General features: G+C 37.8%; 2 protein-coding genes across 3 annotated transcripts; one reads left to right on the forward strand and one right to left on the reverse strand.

Moving 5' to 3' along the window:
• Positions 1–142: 142 nt before the first annotated feature.
• On the reverse strand, positions 143–3,948 carry rcvrna (recoverin a). The gene is made up of 3 exons (XM_020094457.2): positions 3,458–3,948; positions 2,196–2,307; positions 143–2,101 (listed from the first exon to the last, which is right to left on the reverse strand). The coding sequence occupies exons 1-3, from the start codon at positions 3,836–3,838 to the stop codon at positions 1,983–1,985; spliced, it is 612 nt and encodes a 203-aa protein (XP_019950016.1). The 5' UTR covers positions 3,839–3,948; the 3' UTR covers positions 143–1,982.
• A 3,523-nt stretch (positions 3,949–7,471) lies between these two features.
• LOC109634177 (germ cell-specific gene 1-like protein) lies at positions 7,472–19,898 on the forward strand. 2 transcript variants are annotated; one of them, XR_011241100.1, is made up of 6 exons: positions 7,472–8,638; positions 11,004–11,051; positions 11,978–12,130; positions 15,705–15,816; positions 16,783–17,550; positions 18,645–19,898. XR_011241100.1 is itself a non-coding variant. In XM_020094475.2 (5 exons), the coding sequence occupies exons 1-5, from the start codon at positions 8,335–8,337 to the stop codon at positions 17,084–17,086; spliced, it is 921 nt and encodes a 306-aa protein (XP_019950034.1). In that variant the 5' UTR covers positions 7,472–8,334; the 3' UTR covers positions 17,087–19,898. The 2 variants fall into 2 exon arrangements, 1 of the variants encoding a protein (XP_019950034.1); XM_020094475.2 differs by having other exon boundaries at positions 16,783–19,898.
• The last annotated feature ends 332 nt before the right edge of the window (positions 19,899–20,230 follow it).

Consider the following 20,230-nt stretch of genomic DNA (forward strand, 5'->3'; position numbering starts at 1 on the left):
CCCTTCAAGTTTATTTTATAGATGTTTTACGAGTTGCTAAACCTGTTCATCGGCTTACATCGACAAGGTACCTTAAATGAAAATTGCGATTTTAAAAACTACACTAAAAGCTTTATCATCTAAATGAGCACAGGACCTGCAGTTTTATTTCTCTCCTTGTCATTTATTTATTGTCGTGATCATCCATCCATCTATATGAAGGCAATGTTTTTGTAAATATGCAGTGTTGTCATTACATATTAGGAACCCCTCAAAAATAAGATGAAGCATCTCAAGCAGTTCATCCAGAGGAGTATTGTGCTACCACATATTTCACGTTTTCAACACCAGACATTCTTATATCAATAATCACTTTCAAATATATTTAGCAAAAAATATTTATAACCAAAATATTTTTTTTTTTAAAAGAGGCAATGATACTGCATACATAAACTATAAAGAAGGACATATCAGTGTATCTTATTCTGTTTTATGCTAATGTGATCCTAACTAGACACTTTAGTTAGGAGCTTGTTTGTCTCAACTGACCTTCAGCTCCTAATAAGATTAGCTGATACAGGCGGATTGTTATCCCGAGCCTAATTCCTCTCATAAGGAGCTCTCCTGCCTGACTTTCTTATTATCAACCTAATGAATGAATCAGACTGTGAAAGAAAACTTGCTGTCATGCTGCCAGGCAGGAGTGAACAGGCCGTCAGTAAAAGGCTGACATGTAAACACTGGAAGGGGGGGAGGTTCGTGACTCAGCACTTATCAATTTGGACATAAAGTTGGGATATTTGGGCCTATTCTGCCTTAAAGTGGTTTAAAGTATAAAAACAAAGGGTTCAAAACTTTCTTGAAGATTATTAATCATTATCACAGATTAAACATCTATGACACAAACACATTTATCATAATGTGGTAACTTCAGACAAAATATGCTCTTGCACAAGAAGAGCCATAGAGCCAGTTGCCTTCAAAGTCAGTCATTCTTCTCACTAGTGTTTAGCTGGACTAGTTTATGCAGTTTTCTTTCTTATCTCTAGTTTAAGAGTTACGTATGTGGTATAAACCTCAGTTACTAAGATCACAGCTGATTTTTTAATTCTAGGAAAAGAGACAAAGGTTTAGCAAGCCAGTCTTAACCTCAACTAGCGGGAGTGCAATTACTGTAATTTTTTTTTTTTACTTGTACTTGTGTTGTTTTTGTGACATTGATATATTAATTTACTCTTTAAATTACATTATAATGTATTCATTAAGACATTTAGATATGTTTGGACATTATAAAGGGAAGGTCTTTTACATTTGAACAAATAGCTGATAAACTTTAAATATATACAAATATGTGATATAAAAGTGTATTAACATAACATCAAATGATTCAGAGGCTGCAAAGGTGGCTGCTTCTCTGCTAGCAAGGCTAATTAGCAGATGAAGTTGTTTATCTGGCATAACTTTTTTACTCTTTTAGTTATAACAGATACAGTTACTAAGATGTGAGAGAATCCATGTATATTTGTTTTTCTTTTCAGGAAACAGGAGAAGGTTTTAGCTTTAGCTGGCTTCTTAGCTTGTTAGGCTTAAGTAGCCGTAGTGCAGTAACCACAGTTTGGTTGTTTTTTAAGAACTGCAGTTTGATAGAGTATATGGTATAACGCTGTAGTTTTTAGGGACACTAACTCTAACAATATCAAATCCTGGTCAGTTTTAACCAAATGTACTCCTTTTTGGCTTTGTAGGGCAGAATAATACTAGATTAACAAAGAAACCAACTCTGCGATTGATTTCTAAAGATCCTCTGACAACAGTATATTTTCTAGAATTGAATACAATGTCTTGTTATTTCTGGGTACACAAGACAAAAACACAACACTGTTTGGCTGCTAGCACTGAGAAGAAAAGACATATGAAATATGGGTGAAGCTTTCAACCAGTCATATCACATAACAATGTAAACGGAGAAATAAAAACACGTGAAGAGTTTTCTTGCCAGCCAACTAATTCTTCTTCTCTTTTAGCTTGTCTTTAATTTTTTGAGGTTCATCATATTGTATCAACCGCAAGATGTCCTTGTTGTCCATCACGCCCTGAATGAATTCTCCCTCCGAGATTTTATCTGTTGAAGGACATAAGTAGAAAATTGTGTAAAAGAAAATTAAAAAGGTAGGGTAAGGGTGTAGGGTGTAGGGAGTTAATAAATAATGAATTACCGTTGTCTGTCTTCCCAAAAAATTCCCAGATTTTTTCAGACCTCTTCTCTGGTGTGTTTTCATCCTCAGGGAGATTCTTCTGGTCGTCAGCAGGAATCATGTTGAATATTGACTGCAATTTTTGAACAAAACATTAATTGTGCATTCAGACAGTATTTAAATATCATTAAAACATTGACCTTTCTACACTTGGGGTCAAAAGTTTTAGAACCAGTCAGTAACCTAAAAACAGCATTCTGGCCTCTTTCAGGGATCAAGATAAAACACTGTTTCTGCAGCAATGGAAGTAAATGAAGCTTTGAGAGATAATGTAGAAACTTCCCTACAGGAGCCCCAACCTTCTTTGTTACTCTACAAAGCTATAGGCCTAGTGTTATAACAATTTGTGTTGCACGCACTGAAACGATAAATAAAACTATAAAACTACAAACTTTTGTTCAGCTTCAGAAGTCAAACATTTAGAATGAATTTAGGGTTTAAGATTCCAGTTTCTCTTTCCCTTTGTTCTTCTTCACTTATTATTTACTTTACATCAGTCTAAATGAACAAATATTTAAATTTCAGTAACAACTGAAAAGAATTGGAGCACTAAAACATTTGACCAGTCGTATATGTATTTTCTGTATGAATTTTACAATGGCTTCAGGTTGCACTTAAACTATTAGAATATTAATCAGCATCAGTTCATGGAAAAACCCTTCACATTTACTGGTTTAAACTTATTAATATGAACATTTATTTTTTTTCTCTTTTCTTTAAATTTAATATTTTTGGCCTGTTTAAATGAAAAAATTATAATTTAGCTAAACTAGCATGCAGTTTTGAAAACAACATATATCATAGCATGGTAATAATTGTTAGATTCATTCATTATTTAAGTCATTGGGTCAATGAAGAGCTGTTATTCTTTAGATTGATCATTACATACTTCAAAAATAAGGATTTGAAACCACAGCAAAAGAAAGTGTAAAACATTATTGACTTTCATTTTTCAGTTTCTTTTGTAGATTTTTCCTTTGAGGTAATACATGGATAAATAGAAATACGGATTTTACTTAAACCCAATATGCCATGCTGTTTTTAACATTTAACTGTTAAATGTGAAAAAAGCTTTAGGATTGTGGCTGAATGGAAGTCTAATGTTTTTGATTTTGCAGGGATAACAACACATAGTCTTCAATATACTTGATGTTATGAGTATTAGCTTTACGAATACAGTTGTCTTCACCACCATACCGAGTGAACAAAGAAGGTATAAGTACCCTAACAATCTCTTGGATTTCATTTTTGCTGATGGTTCCATTCCCATCAACATCGTACAGTGCAAAGGCCCACTCCAGCTTCTGCAGAGTCTTTCCCCCGGAGGTGAGGTGCAGAGCGACAATGTACTCCTTAAAGTCCAAAGTGCCGTCTGCATTGGTGTCGAAACTCCTGAATACGTGCCGAGCATACGCTGTGGGGTCCGCGTCAGGAAAGAAGCTGGCGTAGATGCCTTCAAACTGCTGCTTGCTGATCTTCCCGCCAGGACACTCCTTCAGGAACGACAGGTACCAAGTGCAGAGCTCGGCCTCTGAGTATTTTGTGTTCGATTTCAGCTCCTCCAGGAGGTCCTTCGACAAAGCACTGCTCTTTGTGTTCCCCATCCTGCGCAGAAAGTAGAAACTAACTTTCTTCTCTATGATGTGCAGTGAGTTACACCTCTGTGTGTTCACTTCGCTCTGCCTTGTGTTCACCCTGGAAGCCCCTCAAGGTGCAAAATGGGATTATGGTCATCACTACCTAACTCCAGACAGCTGTCGTAAAGATTAAGGGGATAATTACGTCACACCATTATGACAACTTTTTGAAGACACAGTTAAATGCTGTAGGTATAAGCAGAGGATTAAACACAACAGGTGGATAGAACTCTAAAGGTCAACATCTGGTAGGCCCTTTAGCCTTGTCCACCATTATTACTAAAACTAGGATCGCATCTGCCATCTCTGGGCTTAGTAACTCACTATAATATTTAGTTACATCATGCTAAACATAAAAAATGATTGGTAGTAGGAGAAGCAAAGTAATCAAGCATTTGTTTTTGCCTTCATCCTGCTTTTCATCCATCCACCTATCTATGGGTCACTTTCTTGCCTTTTATCATCTATTCTCAAATATATTTTGTTTATAATTGGAATTTTACTTAAATCTAGTACTTGCTCTTTTTTTTACCTACATTTATATTTTGTTGAATTGGCTGTGAAGAAAAAAATTAATGTCATGTTCAGCAGTTTTATGTTGCAACAAAATCTACTAAACTTATTTATTAGCTTATATGTTTAAAAATCTAGTGTGAGGGGAAACAACAACATCTTACTGTATTAATACAAAATGCTAAATTAATATTTATATATGGCACAAAATAAAGTTACAAACAAATATCATTGAACATAGCATTTCATTGTTACATTATAACCCTGATAAAGGTGACATGAAAAAGAATTAAGATTTGTAAGAGTTTGACCTGCATCAGCTTATAAAATGAAGGTCCCTCTCTTACAGGGGTAATGATAATGTTTTGAAATGTTTTAACCTATAAGGCACTAAAACCATGAAAGACAATAAATTAAAGTGCATCAATTTCCAACTCTGAAATTAATTCAAAGGATTAATAAGGAGACAGAAAATGCATTAAAATGTGGTCACTGTTTACCAAACTTTATTTTTATTTTTTTACCATCAATAACAAAAAGGTTCAACAATGAAGCTGCTCTCTGTATCCCAAGCAGCTCCCCATGGATCCAGTCCTCCTGCTGTTCTATTTATCATCCAGCTCCGAAAACTATTATACTGAGACATGCAGCTTGATTTTAAAAATCTCAAAAGAGCACTCTGTAATTTGAAACATTATAAATGCAGAAAAAACCAAATTAAAATCTATTAAGAAAGACTAGTCTTCTAAAATATGACACCGTCTATTCACAAAACCATTCCCATATAACAGTCTTTGTTTACTCCATTGATTCCTTGTATGATTTAAATGTCTGCAGAGAGACAGTGAAGGCAGTAATGGACTCAGACGAGGCTGGCCGGATGCTGGGGGTCATTGAGCTGGCCTGCGTGGTGTGGACTGCTCTTCTACAATGGGATGAGATTATCCATGTCTCCAGTGTAATAGTCTCTGGCCAGATTACAAGACCATCTGCTGCAGCGGTGCCAAAACCACAGAGAGTGAAGGTAATTAAAGAACCAATGTGAGACAAGAGTGTTGGAGTTCCTCTCAGCTAAAAATGATTATGACAGATGTGTATTGTAGTGGCATTGATGTATTTAGGATGAAGGTGGCTCCACTATTCCAGTGTGTGACTGGCTTGCAGAGGATCAGTGGGGGGCCAATTCTTTTTGCTCAGGAAATGAGACACGTTTGCCGATTTTACTAAAGCTGCTTTAATCTCACTGAATGTTATTATTTCTTATTTCCTACATCAACCCGTCATTTACTACTGAATATTTTTTTCCTCGTATGTAATCTGAAACATAGATTTATCCTGGTTATTCAGAGGGTTTGTTTTTAACATAGGGACATTTTTGTCAGACAACCAATTTGCTTTTTCTCTCTGTCACACACATTCAAATCTCGACACATATTTGCAGATATATTTGCTAGATACACTTCTGATTATATTATAAACACTTGAATCCTAAGATTCAAAATATGATACATTTCCATAGATACACCATATATCATATTTCATCATATGAATGAATGAAACATAACCAGTAGTAAATACATGAAATTTAACAAAGTTGTGAAATGTTGTCGAAGAGGGAGGAGCAAAGTTCTGCTGCAAAAATATATTTTCTTAGAATTTTCTTAGACCTTTATCACCTGTCTGCCTCCCTTCTAAGGATCATTGTGTCTGTTGTATTTGACATTTTCTGCTATGATCTCTGTCCACACAATCATTTTGGCTACATATCAGTTTTAAGAAAATGCATATCATGTAGCCATTCATGTACAATGGGCATGTGTGTAATAAGATTGCTTGAATAATAGCTTGTCTCTAACATAACATCATTGATAAATGTGGAATTTAACTGCAGCTGTTAGCGAAGATAACAGGGTCACTAACACTTGCAAATGATTATTCATGTTGCATTTCACACTGGTAGCTGAGGCTAAAGCTGGTAGTTTTATTCTGGAAGAGGGTCGTGTGATTTTGTCTTAACATGCACAAAATGTCCAGCATTGCTGTCTCAAGAGGAAATGCAGGGACTGAAATCTGACATTTGCCAGTCGTTCTGATATTTTACTCAAATGAGGTTCCCTCCCCCCAACAGGTATCTCTTACATAAAAAAAAAAGATAAGTCTGGCAAATATTCATTGTAAAAAAGGCTTACGACTTCATCAAAAGCAATGCTCGACCTATTTGCCCTGTGTTTACATTTTTATTACATGGAAGCTAATGTCCAGAATAATCTCTTTTTGTTTGGGGGAATTACTCTGGCTGTACTGCTGTCATGTCTAAAGACGAATTTATATATTAATATTTTTACCTTTGCAGTTTCATAGGAGCAAATTGAACTCAGATAAAGGACGAGAAAAAATAAAATATATTTTATGTCTTAATTGGCCATTATAACTTCAATATATTCATTATACAGTTTTATAATCAACTCAAGCTCTACACATATACACATACAAGTTGTGTTTATTATATAACACACAATCAATTCCCAGCATCCCTCATTTTAAAGATTTGTCATGGTCTCGTTTGCTCATAATTTATCCCGGCCTACAGCTTTAAACTTCAGGACCATTGTTTACCATGGTTGTCACGTACAAATCAAATTGTCAATAAAATGTATTTCCTTATTTTGGTTCTGTAGTGGAGGACTTGGATCAGAATACCACCTGAGCTGTATCTCTTCAAGCTTTGTCTGGTTTGGTTTGGTTTGGTTCTGAAAGCACGATGAGGTTGTTGTGATTGGTGAAAGATTGAAGGTTTAGCTCCAAGTTATGAGTAAATGTTGTGATTCCAAATCACAGTCATTAGTCTGTAGCTGCTCTACGAAAATGTATTGAAATCCAACCGACAGTCTTGTTGCTTAACTTTTTCTCTTAAAGCACCACAAGTTGAAATTAATCATTTATCCAGTGTCAAAGTTGATTATAAATAGCTGACAACTTTTCCCATCAGCCTCAGGTTGACTCTGTGTCAATCAGAAAATAAAAACGCTGAATCTCATCCAATTATATCACATTTATTGTTTGGTTCCAGTACCAAGGCTTGGATGCACCATCTTAAATGTCATCAGATCATTTATTTCTTTTTCTTTTTGTTCCATATAAAACCTATATATGACATTGCCAGATATTTTTTCCTTTTTAAATGTACAAACCAAAGGTGAAATGTTTGCTTGTGTGTCTGAACTGCAGGAGTTTTAGTTGAGTGATGGAAAATGTTAAAGTGGAAAAGACTAATGTGTGTGTAAGGGCTGCAGATGTTCCCCTTCTAGCAGTTTCTCTTCATTTGTTCAATAAACAGGTTTTTAAGATGTGAAGATATTCTCCCCACACGCACACACACATTATGGATGGATTTTCATGTGAGACTGTGCACATTATGTCATAGGTCTTATGGGCTGCGTCTGCAATAACACAGAGAAACGCTCAGACATGTAATGCAGCAAAATCAAGAAAAATGTAAACACAAATAACTTTGCCCTGGATTATAATAAGCGCATTGTAATCTTTTTTTTCATTAATATGCTCAAAGAGCATCTGGAATATAATTTGCCATTTGTAATGGATAATATTGCAGGCAAAGATTTGTAGAGGGGGAGGAGCGACAGTCTTGGATGAGGAGCAGAGGGTGAAGAGAAGAGTTCAAATGAAGGAGAGAAAGACAAAGAATCAGTGGACTGCCATGGGTTTCTATTGTTTTTGCGGAAGTGGAGAGAATGAATCCTTTAATCGAGTTGGCACCGCATCATTAGAGCCAGTGGACGGATGTGCACAACTCTCGCCCAAGGAGCCCCAAAGGCAACAAGATTATGAAGATTTGATATATCTGCTGGGAGGCAAAACACGGTGGCTACATATCGAAAGACAGGATTAGTTGCCCTTTCATTTCATCTCCTTTCGGCCTGGCCTCGACCATGAGGCTAGAGCATGGGCGGCGGGCTTCTCTGGCGCTCACCCTCAACTTCGTGGCGTTTGCTTTTGCCTTATCAGCGGTGACCACCAGCTACTGGTGCGAGGGGACCAGGAAGGTGGCCAAACCCTTCTGCACAGGGCCGCCGGTGAAAGCGAAGCAGTGGTTCTGCATCCGCTTCAACAGCTCCAACATCAACGACACTCGGCTGGTGCAGTATATCTTCGAGACGGGGGAGGAGAAGTTCCTGCTGAGGAAGTTCCATGCGGGCATATTTTTCTCCTGCGAGCAGGCCGCCGACATGAACGGTAGGATTGATTGACACTCAGCCCCCTCAGCATCAGCGAGGTGTTGAAACACAGGAAGTGATGATGGAGGAAGCGCAGGTTATAAATGTCACTCGCTGGAGTCTGTCTGCTGACTGCTGAAACACTGAGCATGTTTTCATTACGAGTCAATTCAACCTAGTTTTATGTAGAAAGCCGAATATCACACATTTCTTTTAGGCGTTTCACAGTTTGTACAACACATCATCCTCTGTCCTTCAGGTTATGTAAGGAAAAACCTGCCCAAAAAAACCTTTTAATCAGAGAATATACATGTTATAGATGGATGTCATGTGAAATTTACAATAACATAACTTAATTTCTATGTGATAAGGTAAAAAGTTATTTACAGTCTGAATATAACTGTGAATAATGAAGGATTTCAACAGCATAGAACTGTGCTATAAAAATATTGAATGAATATAACTGAATTAGTTACCATTAAGAAACAGTGGTTTTAAAGGTGTGGAATAGAGATAAAAACTAAAAATACATGGATGAATAAAAATCAATCAGGACTCCAGAGAATTTATTAGTGCAGGTAAACTCAAAAATGTCCTAAATGTTGCATCATAGGCTGTAGTTTCAGATTATGTTTCATCACATTTAAAATCTATACAACATAAAATTCACTGACAAATTCAATAATTTTACCAGGAAATCATATTAGAGGGTAAAAAACTAGTTTGTATAAGCTAAAGGTATCTGAACTGCAGGGTAGAAAAGAAGCTCAAGCTCAGCATTCAAAATTTTACTCCATTCAGCCTACAAAATCATCAATTTATACCATACCCATAATGCAAAATAGGTTCTGTTAGAATTATTTTATTATTTTATTATATTCTTCATATTGTTGAGTTAAAAGTTCAAAAGTTGTCACAATTTGCTTTATCTTGGCTATAGGAGAGAATCCTTGACTGACGGGTTTTTCTACCAATGAGAAGAATGTGCAGAAAACATCCAGTGGGAAAAAAAAAGACAAAACTATTTTTAACATGGCTGTTATTGTTTCTTCACATCAGATCTGATTGTTTGAACAAAAAAATATGTTTTCATGGTCCTAACATCTCCTTGACCTCCAATCCAGGAAACCGCCGAAGCTTAATTAAACAAAAAGCCCATGTCATTTTGAGTAACACACAGGGAACATCTCAGGAAGTCGTATTAATAATCTGAATCCACAAGAACAAATGCAAAATCATCTGAATTATACAGACGTTTTGGTTATATTTTGTTTCTAACATCGCTAACACAGCAGTTCTGGATTAAAACCATTTCTTAGAGCGTTGCATGCAAGCCGTCCCCTTTGGTTTCATAAGCTCTGGTGATAAGACTGAGAAAAATAAGTTTGTATAAGGATTTACATGCAATTTAAAGGCACATTCCACCTTTAAGAGCAGTTTTTGAATTCAGGTCCTCAGGCCATGTTTATAGGAAGTGACTTAAATTAATCAATTATTTCAATGATGAGTGTTTTAAACTTTGATTGTCTTAAACTGGATAATAGTTGTACAACATTAGTTCAAGAAAAAATATGTAATATTTTGAGCAATAAATTATAATGCAAAAAAAATCATTGTTGAGGAAATCGTTATTTTATTTACAGAAATATCTTCATAATTTTGACAACATAAAATAACTTTTATTTTAATTTTTTGATTACAATGTATTGCTTTTTTGTTAAAATATTGTTCATTGTTACCTCTAAATATTGTTAAATATATACGTTTATACATTTCCACCTTTACTATTAAAATAACACATTTGTCCATCTTGTAATATTTCAACATTCTTTTAGAAATATTACAACTCTCCTTTAAAGGTACAGTGTGTAGAATTTAGTGACATCTAGTTGTCTGACTACCCCTCACCTCACCCTCTCCTTCCAAACATGAAAAAGAACCTGTGGTAGCATCAGTTGTCATAAAAACTCAAAAGGTGTTTAGTTTGTCCATTCTGGACTAATGTAAAAAACATGGAGGACTCCGTAGAGAGGACCCGCTACCAATTTAAATATATAGTATTTCAATATAAAGTACCCATTCTAGGGTAAAGTAAACAATAATTTGTACAATTTAGGTTAAACACACAAGGATCATTTAATATTTAATTTCTGCCAATAGATCTCTTTCACCTAAATATTATGAACTGAGCCTTTAAAAAACTTTACTTTACTTTTGTATGTAAAATTCTGATGTTCACAGCAGCTACCAAAGGTATCTGATTATCTGATTTAATCCTAGGTGAATTGTGCAAGAGTAGAGAGGTTTTATCAGAAATTATTCACAACAACTCAATAAAGTATTTTTCTATAACAGTGTATTTATATTTTCTCTTTGGGTCACAGGGTTTGACTGTCGGGACTTTGCAGAGATCGCACCAGAACATGAAAGAGGTCGGTAAAAAGAATTGAGGTGAAACTGTTGCACTGTGAGCAAACACCAGTTTACTTTCACATATATAATGTCACTCATTACTGTGTTATTTTGGTATAATTTTTTAATTGGTGATAGGAAGTGATCACATTAAACATTTTCAAATACATTTACAATGTACTGTGCTTAAGTACAACAATGAGGTATTTTGACTTAAGTTACTGTGCTCTGCTGCTTCATATACAGTATCTACTCCACTGGATTTAACAGGGAAATATTTTACGTTCCATTTTTATGTACCAAGTTCATTTATTGGATTCAGATTTAATGGAAGCTATTTTCACACAGTATTTTCAGACTGTTGTATATCCTCTATACCTGAGTTTAAAAAAAATCTGAGTACTTCCTGTACTGCTGCATCTGGCAAGTGCACTTCTCTGGGTCGTCGGGGCAGGGTCCTACAGGGTCCCTGTTGACAGAAAGAGTTTCACCAGACACAGTCCTTCAGACCTGATATTATTAGTTTAACAACTGAAGATTTAATTGGCAACTAGCAAAAAAAAAAAAGACTTTGACCCACTCCTCTACTAGACCAGGGCCACAACGGTCAGTAATAAAGGAGCTCATCTTAACTGCTATCAGCTCTAATGCGTCAAATTGGTAAAAAGCACAATCGTTTGACATAAAGTAAACCTTTGGGGCTCCTGGGGGTCTTGGGGCACTGGGGATAGTTGGCTCCTTTGGCCCATTGGTGAACCGGCTTTGGCCCTGATTTTATAAATAAATAAATTCAGAGCTCCAGACCTTAACAGGAGCAGACCTGTCATACCCTCATGCATGTCTGCCTTCTGACAAGTGGGATTATTCATCAGGGTATTACAAGGACAACACAAGTGATTTCTGTCCCCCCCCCCCCCCTCCCTCCCTCTGCTGTCTGTGTTCACAGGGGTCTTGTGGTTGTGTATTGTGGCTGAGACTCTGTACCTCACCCTGCTCTTCACAGGGGGCGCTCTGATGACTCTGGAGCAGTGCCCCTGCTTCAGCATCATGAACAAACTGAAGCTCAGTGCCTTTGCCGCTTTGTGCACCGCCCTGTCAGGTAACGCCCTGGTGTTTTCTGTTTGTTACCATGTCGTTACATCGAGTGGACAGCAGGGGCGCTGTGTGATGCTAGCGTTGGTGTTTCCAAAGTTTTCGGAACGACTGCAGCTGATGTCGACCTCTTCCTGCTGTGATAAACCAGCTACACACAGAAATCTTGTGGCGGGTGTGATTAGAGTTACAGTATTGCAAACGTCGCTCTGAGATAGAACTAATCTGATTTGTTACGTTAACCCTCTTCTAGTGGGTGTGGCCATAGACCTGTAGTATGTCCACTTGCATTAGGATCAAGACAGAAATGACAAATTTACTAATGTGCACTAGTTGTAATTGTCTTCATAAAATCGAAAAATTACTTACATCTGCTGATATTTTTCTCTCATTTAACAAAATATTATCTTTGAAATATACATCTTGAATTTTTAACTAAATGTCCTTAAAGGTACAGTGTGTAGAATTGTGTGATATCTAGTGTTGAAATTGCATGTTGCAGCTGAACACCCCTCACCTCACCCTCTCCTTCCAAACATGAAAAATAAGCAGTGGTAGCCTTTAATCGTCATAAAAACTCAATAGTTGTTTAGTTTGTCCAGTCTGGACTAATGTAAAAAACATGGCGGCCTCCGTAGAGAGGGTCCCCTTGATGTAAATATAAAGTATTTAAATTTAAAGGGATGTTTCTAGGGTAAAGAAAACTACAATTAATACAATTTAGATGAAATGAACTAGTGAAAACATCATGAGAATTATTCTACATATAGAATTTCTGCCAATAGATCCCTTTCACCTAAATCTTACACATTTAATTAATATAGATTTCTGTGGGAATGTGCAGCAGTGATTATAAAAGTTGCCACTTAATATTTTTTTGTTTTTGTTTTTATATGGTTAGTCTTTAAACTATGGATAAAAAAGGCTATTGTTTCACTGGCAATAATTACTTTTTTGTGAATACAACTTACTATTTACATCATTACCCTTCAAATCAACAAGTTGACCCTGATGCGGTTTCTCTGGTATGACCCATACAGCAGCATGCCACAGACAACATGTTGAGATCACAGTAAATTTAACAGGTCTTCTTGTGGTATTTATTGAAAAGAAACAACAAGGGTTATAATAGGCTTCTTGTTCAAACATGCGATGTCGTTGTTTTCAGTGGAGGAGAGTCTCATTTAAGTTGGTATGTTAAACTTAACTGTTAATTATTTACACATCTTGTAACAAAAGAGCTTTTTCGTCTCCATCCCGTCCTGAGCTTAATGTTTAAATTATCTGCATTTATAATGCTCTTTTCTAATCTTAGCAACCACCCAAAGCGCTTCATATCACAGTTCATATTCTTTAATTCATTCACATTCACACTATTCAGTGAAATGAACCACTGACCTTTCAGTTAGGGAACAACTGACTATACCTCCTGAGCCACAGCGGCCCACGTAAAATCAAATTTCTCTGTTGTTTCACTGTGCACAGGTTCAACTCCAAGAGGTGTTTATTTACCTCCAACTCAGTTTTACCCTGACACGTAAAACAAATCCAGCTGATGATCAGTTTACTGTTTTAAAGAGCTGTCAAATTTGTCAAAATCTAGAATATTTATATTAAAATTTTGGAATACCTTGTTCCTAAAGCTCAGTTTTCCTGCTTCACAAGGTTATAATGCTGTGAAGCAAAATCTCTGATGAATGTTTTCCCTTCCAAAACAAAATGCATGTGTGAAATAGAAAAATAATCAGATTAATCAGATTTTTTTGCTTTGAGTTTATTCATTACCATCAATTCTCTTATTAGAAAATCTGCAGTGAACAATAGATATGTGTTATGTGAAGATAACTTGGCTGTAAAAGGGTGAAGGAGCAGGGCAGCAGGTCAGGCCGGCTGGAGGAGGTGAGGCTGAGTTGGTCACATCAGTGGATGCAGAGCGGCTAACTGCACTGCGTCCACTCACCGCCGTGGAGGATTTGCTGGTTTGTGGACTAATCGGATTGGAGTGGGGGCAGCGGTTTTAGGCCCGTGCCAAGACCTGCCCATGGTAGAACCCCCCCACCCCCCCCTCCCTCCAGCCCCCTTCTATTCCCCCATCCCTTGACTCTCACCCCCCCACCCTGTTGTTACGAGTTAATCCCAAGAAAAGCAGCTGTGGGGCAGACTGCTGCATGAGAGAGGGCCAGGATGCAGCAGGAAGATAACAGAGACCCTCATCCAGAGTCTGTGTGGATACCACACATCACAGTTTCTGTTTAGGGCCTGTGCATAAATGTAGGAGCCCATCAAATAGACATGCATATAGAACTACGAATGAATATTTGCACCTGAAAGATAGTTAGTTTCAGTTTAATTGTAAAACACCACAGACTAGTGAATTTCATTTTGTATTAGTAACACGGTACATATAACAGTCTAAGGTCTACACTGTAAAAACCCATAATTCATTGTGGTGAAATCAAACACTGTCAATCAAGATGGACAAAGCTTCTCTTTTCCTCCCGCCATCCAGAAATGAAGCTTAAATATCCTGGACATGAACGCTGGCATCTTTTACATTTAGAGCCTGCCCATTAACGTGTTTGACCAATCACAAGTCGGTCTCAGCTGTCAATCATAATGTTTCAACCAATCTTTTTGACAGCATCAAATAACCGGTTAAAACCAAATTTACCAGAAACATAAACACTTGAACATACATGAATGCGATAAGAACTACCTGAAATGATATAAAACAGAAAACATGACACCTCTTTGGGAATAATGTATTTAATGTGAACTATGACTTTTTAGTTTTAGTCCCTAAAGTCCACTAACATGGAAGAGGCATGGTTTATGACCTATGCTGCAGCCAGCCACCAGGGGGCGATTGACACCCTTTGACCTCACTCTCGTGTGTGAAGTTTTATCAAAAGACCCAACCAAAAAAGACACCTGTGTTGTGAAATAGATTTTATAATTATCACCTAAATCTGTGACTCACCACAGCTCAGCAGTGGTTCAAGGTCTTTCAGCTCAGTTTTGGATGAAACCTGCCACTGTACTGTTTTAGTTCAGTCGCATTTATTTTAAACTCTGTTTCCAGATGCTGCAGCCTTCGGCTCAGCTGTCTATAAACTATCAATTAATCAAGTAATCTTGTGTTTTATGCATTTAATGAGACTGTAGTAAAGGTTCAGTGTGTAGGTGAAAGAGATCTTTTGGCAGAAAATGAATACAAAATAACCCTAGAGATGTTTTAACTTGTGTGTTATCATATAAATTGTTGTTGTTTTATGTACCCTGGAATTAGCTCTTTATATTTACATCGGGAGTTTGTCCTCTTTTTTACAGTAGTCCAGACTATACAAACTAAACACTTTTTGAGTTTTAATAACAACTGAATGCTACCATTAGGTTCTCTTTCATGTTTGGAAGTGGGGGGGGTGAGGTGAGAGGTATTCAACTGCAACATGCAACTCCACCACTAGATGTCACTACATTCTACACACTGTACCTTTAAGTAATAAGTAAAATAATAATGAGGTTTAGCTTTTCAGTTACATTTTCCTGCAGAATAGTCACTGATCTGCTCTCGTTCTCAGGCCTTTGTGGGATGGTGGCCCACATGATGTTTACCACTATATTCCAGCTGGCTGTCGCTATGGGGCCAGAAGACTGGAGGCCCAAGACCTGGGACTACAGCTGGTCTTATGTGTAAGCACTATTTTTCTATCTACTGAAAATGTTTTAAAGTAGAGCTTCTGATTCCATCTGATGATTTTGATGCTGTAGTTTAATTTCATTGGTCCAATATCTGGGAGGCGGGCACTACATAGTTCATAATAACACTAGTAGACAGGGGTGATGTTGTTTTAAGCACTGTATATTAATGTGTATGTTAATTTGTGTATGTATGAGTGCTGAGGTTATAGCTGTACCCGTTGCTTTAAGTTTTCACTGTTTGGTTATTGACATTTGGAGCCATTAAAGAGAGACGGCTAACGTATATTAGCCCCACCCCCCCAAAATACAGGAGAGACTTGGGGAAAGTCCAAAACCACCTGCTTATTCACTAATTCCACCTGAAGTAATGACTTTCAATAGTTTTATCCAATGACTGTAAATAAAAACAGCTGACGCATCTCCACTTCCCTCCACTGCCCAATATATCTCTGATATGGGTGCCGCCATCTTGCTCTTCTATGGTCATTAGGAGCCAGAGTCTATGAAACAGTGATCGTGGAGTGGAGCCGTGGTTTCAAGGTCCCTCCGATACATGCGCTTGAGCAATCGCGAGTCAGTCTTAGCTGTCAATCATGACGTCTCTTATGTGTCATTTCTACGTAGATTTTTCTGTTTGGTTCATGTCCTTTCTTCTAACATGGAGGAGGTGGGGTTTATGACATAGACTGTATCCAGCCATCAAGAAGCGATCACGAAACTTTAGCTTCACTTTTGCAACCCGTCATGTCGTCGTTAACATCCAGTCGTTTCAGACACACTGAAATCTTTTATACCGTATCGAAAAGAACATTTTTATTTAGAAAAGTGGCTCCAGTTTCATTTTATACAAGATAGCACAACAAGGTATAGACAATTAAAATTATCTAAAAGTTAGCAGAAAATCATATTTGCATCAGAGTCCCTTCAATCTAACACTTTTCTCAAACCTCTTCGCAGCTTAGCGTGGGGCTCTTTCGGCACCTGCATGGGCTCTGCAGTGACGGCACTGAACAGGTACACGAAGACCATCGTAGAGTTTAAATACAAGCGGCGGAACATCGAGAAGAGCATGATGATCAAGCAGAAGATGATGGAGCTCGAACTCCCCGAACAGATGTGGGACATGTATCTGACTGCTGTGCCCGCTGACACAGAGGCACCGATAGAACTGCCAATCAATGGCCTCAAGCCCCCTACAGGAACAACGTATGTGGTGGAAATGGACAATGTACCGGAGCAGCAAGGAGAGGCATATTGCTGAGAATTGATTAACTCAGTTCCTTCGCCTCACTGGAACAGTTTTCAGGGATGATTTTCTGGACATAGAATCTTTAATTTTGGTTTGGTTCCTCGCTTTACATCAAATATGTTACTGGGAAACCAGAGCCAGAGTCTTTTTTTCTGGAAATAATGTAACACGGCCTATTCTCACAGTTCATCAATCTCACTAATGGCTTATTTATGCTCAAAATTATATACGTACATGGAAACGGACAGAGCCTTCGAGCTCTGATTTTATGAGTATTTCTGCATTTTGTGAATATTTGTTCCCGAAAGCCTCTAAGTGTGAAACAGACGAAATGGAGCAATACCACCTGAAATCATGGGGGGCAGTGTAGCCAACAGTTTCAAGCGAGATGACCATAGGACATGAGGAAGACATTTTCACAACAGCCAAAGTTTTTGAGGACAAACAAACAGCCACCTTTATGTCTTTCTTACAAGGTACAGTATCACAACCTCCTCCACTGCCGACATGTTATCAGAGACTCATCTCCCTCTAGTGGATGCATTGCTTTTCAATAGTAAAGGCAGCATAAATGAGCCTTAAACTGTTGTCATGTTGCAGCTCTGATCTTTTTTATATATATTTAGGAATTAGATCTCTTTATTGAATTTAAATAAGCTACATCAAAGTTTTACTCATCTGTTGCTGTTTGGAATGAGGGTCTGTTATCTAATCTGTGAGGAACAACAGCCAAGACAAGAAAATAATATCAGCGGAACTATTACTGTGCTTTACTGGTGGATTACAGGGTCAGGGGCCCCTAAAGTATCAGAGGGCCACTGGGCCACAGACTGTCACTGTTAATATAGAAGACTGAGTCAATGAACCATAAACAACAACAGAGGGATGAAAAATCATGACAAACATTTAACATGACAGGAAAGGTTTGTATGTTTTTGGGGTGGGGGGAATTTTACATGTTTGGGTCCAAGGCCCCATCCATAAACTCTAATCTGAAGAGAGATTGCATTTGTCAATAAGAAGTACACTTTATTTACGTATGTTTAGAGCAACACTGTTAATCACAACTGTTTTTTAGGGACAGATCCGTGTCATATGCAGGTATGACGATAAATCAGTAGCTATACGGATATACAGTGTTTGCCCCATTGCATCACTGCAAGAAGTTCCTGGTTCAAATTCCAGCCTGGTCCGTAGGTCTGTCTGTGTGATGTTTGCATGTTCTCTTCTGTGTTTGTTTGGGTTTTCTCCTGCTGCCTCCCACATTTCAGACATACAGACTGGATTTAAGTTAATTGGAGACTCTAAACTGACCGAAGGTGTGAATATGAGTGTTGATGGTTCTTTGTCTTATTCTGCAAATATGCTTGAGACATGGAGTGAAAATGTTTTACATTGTTGACGGTGCTCAATTACAATGATCTGTGATGATTGGCGTTGCTACTCTAATGCACAGTTACATTTTGTCATTTTTACCCACATTTTAAAAATTCTGTTGCTGATTGTTTGGAAGTAATTCACCTTTCAGTCAAATTTACATCAGGAATTTTCTCTTTATGTGTCCTCGCAGCTGCTGTGTTTGATGGTCAAAGCTCCACTGACTCATCCAGTGTTTTTTTAAGGATTCTTCTTGGTGTAATGGATGAAAAATCTAACACTGAAAGCATCAGGCCAAAATAGGACTGAAGGGATGTGTCTTTAATGGAGACTGGAATCTGTTGGAAGGAAAATGATGCAGAAATGATGGACATGTTTGTATTTCTAGCACAACACAGAAATGTATTTCTGTAGTGTTCTGGTATGACTGTCGATGCATAATAAAATGTGAGAGTGCTTCTAACTGCATAGTCTGCTGCTGAAAACATCTGTCGAATTCAATTAAATCCTGAAACTCAAGCTCAGACACGTCCGGGCCTCATGTCACAGCATTCGACTCCCCGGCACGTGACCTGACGCTGCTGCGCTTCGGTCCAACACGGTTGTGCAGTAACTTCTGCTGCTGTGGCGGCACAAGTAATCTCATTTGGTGGCAGGGAGCCAAGATATACTGTTCTCGCCCAGCGTGTGCGGATTTCATCTGAGATTCGAGGATCATGGTGAAGTCGTAGCTAGGACAGAAAATTACAGTTTCTTATGAAAGGAGTGTTATTTTTGCAGCTTGTGATATAATCTTGGGATGCAGCAACTGCTGGCACAGGTTTACAGTATCCCTATTAACCATTTAGTGGCCTTTCACTGTTTGCTATTGGTGAACATTTCAGTTATCAACCAAATCGCCTGAAGAGCTATCTCGTAGTTCCTATAATCAGTAGCCCTCATTTGTTTTTAACCACACCAGCAGCACAGCCCCATCGGTCCATCTGTTGGTTGGTTAGTCCCCCACCTTGGTTCAGACTAACAACAACTACAGGGTGCATTGTTGTGACATTCAGTTAATAATCACGATTCACTGAAAACAACTTCAATGATCCCCTGACTCACCCACTCGAGACAGTCTGGAGTTAACATTTGCTGGTTTTGGGTCAAATATCTTGTGAGTGGTTTCTGTAACATTTAACATGAGGATGTTATAGTTCCTCAACTGCCATCACCAAGTAAACATACACTGTAAATGTCTGTTAACATTCCCTTCAGTTACAGCTGTACTTCATGCTTATTTACATTTAGCTCAAATTAAATAAGTTGTGATCTCTTCTTTTTCTGCTTATACAGCTTGTTGGGGGTCATTAGCTTTGTTTATCTGACGTCAACTTTTTCATGCATGATCATTTCAGGATTTAGCTTGTTGTATGATTATTTTTTGTGTAACATCCCCCATATTTACTGTATTAGTCAAAGCCCAATGTAACTAATACATCCTACAGATCCTGAGGGGCCCTTAATGCAACACTATGCAACTTTAAAACAGCAGTTTGATTAAGGTTTGATGGTTCACTGACTGATGAGAATGTTTCCTCTTTCATCCCCACTCCTCCCCCATAACGTCTGTTCTTGCTCTATGTAACCTTGGTGAGCGGGTACGATCTGTGAGCATTGTTGAACTGACCAAGCTTCAGTTGTCAGAATCAGGTCCAGCGAGTTCAAGAGTGACGCTGAACTGTTGATCAGTTGAAAATATTTAAAACCAGAGATTATCACCGATATTCAGTGAAACAG

Source organism: Paralichthys olivaceus, chromosome 5 (genome assembly GCF_024713975.1).
Source record: "Paralichthys olivaceus isolate ysfri-2021 chromosome 5, ASM2471397v2, whole genome shotgun sequence".
Taxonomy (NCBI): domain Eukaryota; kingdom Metazoa; phylum Chordata; class Actinopteri; order Pleuronectiformes; family Paralichthyidae; genus Paralichthys; species Paralichthys olivaceus.